Here is a 4,203-nt window from a genome sequence, read left to right as displayed (position 1 = left end):
AAAAAAAAAAAAAAAAAAAAAAAAAAAAAAAAAAAACCACTGATGACAAATATGAATCATGAATCAAGAAGTATTATCAGTCTATAATTCTTTCATAGTCAACCAAAGCTTATCAAGATGTACCAAATGCATAAGAACAATTAGTAAAGACAATTATAACCACAAAAAGTTAAAGCTTAGAAGGAATCTTAGAGGACACTGAGTTCAAACCCTTCTATCTTAAACATGTTAACTGAGACACAACAAGCATCAAATAATCATTCCTGGTCACACTGTCTATGCACCGATTCTATGTCACACATAAATACCTAGCTTACCTTTTTGGTAATGCCTTAGGAGAACACCCATGGGCAGCTTTTGTGTTTTTGTGGTCTAGACAGATGACTTTATTTCTTAGGCTTCTTGTCCACTAAGGAAAAAAAATTGATGATAAATATAATAATATGACTAAAGGCACTTGTATTTTTAATTAGATATCCAAGACAATCAGTCAAATGCTCTTTTCTTTATTAACTTATATCTTATGTGTAGAGTGTTTTATATATATATGTCACATAAGTGCCCAGCCACATGGCAGGGGAAGGGGGAACATGTTTTGAAACATTTCTTAAACAAGGAAGGAGATTCTGAAACGTGCTACAACATGAACAAGTCTTGGCATTATTCTAAGTGAAATTAAGCAGCAATAAAAAGACAAATACTGAACAGTTCCATTTGAATCCTGGAGTAACCAATCTTATAGACAGTGGGGTAAGGCTAGGGTAAGGAGACAATAGGGAAGTATTATTACAATATTTTACTTTTTAGGATGGGCAGACTTGATAGCTACATAACAACAAAAAAGTATGAAATATCACTAAACTCTTAAATTATTAAGGGGCCGTGAAAAATGGCAATCACTCTGACTTTGGGGTTGTGCTGCTCATCTAGGACTTTAAGGTGGTGATCTCAGCAGCCAGTTGTGACTCAGTCCACAGCTGTGGTTCCAAGAGGAACCAAAAACTGCTCTACAACTTCTACCCAAATACAAAACAGAGAATGTTTTTGGAATGACCTAGCAAAGCAGAATTGGCAATTCCTCAGGAACACATGAATGACACATCTTGTATATCTGGCCTATACAGCTGGTATATTTGGTTCCCATGCTCCCTCTAAAGGTAATGCTCAAATGTCACTTCTTTCAAAGAAAAGACTGACACAGAGAACGAAGCAATTAAAGAATATGGCATCAAACTGCCAATCTGAAAAATAAAAGAATTTAGCTGGGCGTGGTGGCACACACCTTTAATCCCAGCACTCGGGAGGCAGAGGCAGGCAGATTTCTGAGTTCGAGGCCAGTCTGGTCTACAAAGTGAGTTCCAGGACAGCCAGGGCTACACAGAGAAACCCTGTCTCGGAAAAAAAAAAAAAAAAAGAATTTGGTGCAAATTTTAAAACAAAGGGTTTCTCTGAAGAGCCTAAGGATATCTTCACCAAAGCTTTCACCTTTCTCTCAATAATTAAGACAATGACCAGCTTCATACCTTGGTAATAGAACACTGTTTTCAGGGCATGGTCTTAGACTTCAAGCACAAAATTCTCCACTAGAGCTTTGTAGGATCTTTCAAGCCAGCCCAGGAGGTTCAGATTGATGCTCATGTCTGGTGAACCAAAGCATTGTCTGTGGCCAAGTCACCACACACCTGCACATGAGCAAACTCTGGCCGGCCATCTATGATCCATTTGGCTGGCTGATGTATGGATAAGATGTATGTTGTGCCTGAATCTGATGAGCCATATGGGAGCTGGGGAATGCATGTCATGCCTGTGTCTCCATGGGCATCCCCTAAGCACCCTGTCCTCAAGACATTGTTGACTCCTGGTCCTCAGCTGAAACCATGGAGGATTATGAAGAAAGATAAGAAGAGGCCTCTGCTAGTTGATGGTAAAAATGACTCCTGAGGGGTAGCAGCCAGGTGATGGGGCTCTAGAAGCTATAAACCTATACCCATATCCTGTAGCCCTCCCTTGCTCTCTCTGCCCTACATGTGTCTTTCCAAGCAGGCCTACTCTCACAAACATGGCTGATGTCTAGGACCAAGTGGTCACTGGGATGGACCAGCCATGGGCCACTTTTAAAATCATATGCTTAGCTCATGAATCTAACTGAAAAGTAGTTATGGATGAGAACAAACATTCGATACCAGGGCCTTTCATCACAGAAACTGTGGGAGCAGACTGACAGCATTCATTTTTCTAATCTTGAAGCAGGGGATAGAGTTGAAAATGAAATACTATCAAAGTGTTAACCAAAAAAAGGGACTAAGGGCAAGAGAGACAGAGCAGTGATTAAACGTATTTGCCACCAAACCTTTAAACCTAAGTTCAATCCCCAAATGGTAGGAGAGAAATGACTGACACAAGTTTTCCTCTGATATTTCTACAGGCCTGCTGTAGCACATGCACCCACACATATACAAATACACAGAGTACATGCAACCATACACACACAATATACAAAGCATGTCTATTCAAGATCCATGAGACACTGAAAATATAAATTCTACAAATAATTGGCATAGCAGAATTTCAAACTAAGAGCATAGAAACATGTTTTTAATAAAATCATAGTAGAAATGTAGTTAAATATAGGGGGAAATGGCTCTCTAGGTAGAAACAGCATTAGAACACAACACAGATAGGAACAGAGATACCATATTATAGTCATAATATTTCATATATAGAATAAAAAATATTGAAAACTGCAAGAGAAAAAATGCCAAGGCACTCAGAAAATAATACCAACACCAACAAATGGGACATCATGAAATTAAAACACTTCTGTGAAGTCAAGGAAATTTTGTTTTGGAGAGTTTCGCATGTGTCATGTGCTTCCCTAGTCACTGAACTTTCTCTCTTTCTGAATCTTCAACACCAGTTTCTGCTGCCCAAATATTCCTGAATGTGTGGTCTTCCAGTGAAGTGTGGTCAACTTCCTAAGAGATACACTCTTAGAGAAAACTCACTTTCCCTCTTCCAGCAACTAACAATTGCCAATAGCTCCACAGCCAGGAGTGGGAGTGTGTGCACGCTGGGATTTTATCCTGCTTGGGCCTGCACAGGGTTTATGCATGTTGTTATGATGACTGTGAGTTTATGTGTGCAGATTCCCTGCTCTGCCTCAAAGATAATGCATCCTTGTGTCATGTTACCACCTCTGGCTTTCTGTCCTCTCTTCTATAACGTTCTCTAGGCATTGGGGCATCACAATACCTACGTTGCCTTCCAGCTAAGCATCACTGTAGGCATTGCTGTTGCTCTCGGTTACTCTCTAGAACTTGATGGTAACACCTGTTACCGACCTGGGAGCTTCATCCCTTCCTGGCCAGGTCACACAGTGCCGGACGGTGCTATGTGCACTATCAGAAGAAACAGGAATCTCCAATCTTAGTGGCCTCCGTAGGACAGGCTTTCCTACGCTACCCTGTTGGGGGAACTCGGTACCCATAGAACTTTCTTTGTTTATCACCCTTGGAGGAGTGCCTCTGCTTGTCCAAGGAAGAGGCACTTGTCCCCTCCTCATCAATGCAGTTTAGCATGTTCAGGGACATCATGCAAACATACCCTATTCAGACATGATGCCTTCTGGGTCTGAGCACATCTGGTGACAGTGATGAGAACCAGTCTGTATGTTTTCACTGTTTCTCTGTTCCTGCGTTGAACTTTGAGCCATGTGGAATAAAAGCTGCACAAAATGCCAGTGCATTCTGGAGAAGCAGCCTCTGGAATCTCTGATTTGCTAATTCTTTTTGTTTTTTTTCCTGAGACAGTGTCTCACTGTGTAACAGCCCTGACTGTACTGACACTTATTTTGTAAATCAGGCTGCCCTCAAACTCTGAGATCTGCTTGACTCTGCATCCTGACTTCTGGGATTAAAGGTCGATACCACCATATCTGACCTCTGATGAATCTTGAATTGGACTTTAATTCCTCGGCAGTGGTCACTGGAGAGAAGCAATAAATCTTACGATGCTGTGAACCCTAAAAGCTACAATGATTTGGCCTGTCAAGACATGACCCCCAGTGCAATAATGGGGTGAACATTTTAGGAGCAACAAACCACTTTTTTTTTATTATTAGATATTTTATTTATTTACATTTCTAATGCTATCCCGAAAGTTCCCTATACCCTTCCCCTGCCCCTGCTCCCCTACCCACCCACT

At 40.9% G+C, this 4,203-nt stretch overlaps 1 protein-coding gene across 1 annotated transcript in view; it reads right to left on the bottom strand.

Moving 5' to 3' along the window:
- The window catches only part of Senp7 (SUMO specific peptidase 7), a 107,491-nt gene that overhangs the window by 85,100 nt on the left and 18,188 nt on the right, over window positions 1–4,203 (bottom strand). Inside the window, exon 5 of the mRNA XM_029544337.1 lies at window positions 318–409. Coding sequence (XP_029400197.1) covers window positions 318–409 — 92 coding nt within the window. The remainder of the gene's footprint in view (window positions 1–317; window positions 410–4,203) is intronic.

Source organism: Mus pahari, chromosome 12 (genome assembly GCF_900095145.1).
Source record: "Mus pahari chromosome 12, PAHARI_EIJ_v1.1, whole genome shotgun sequence".
In the NCBI taxonomy this organism is placed as follows: Eukaryota; Metazoa; Chordata; class Mammalia; order Rodentia; family Muridae; genus Mus; species Mus pahari.
This window is presented reverse-complemented; position numbering and strand designations above follow the sequence as displayed.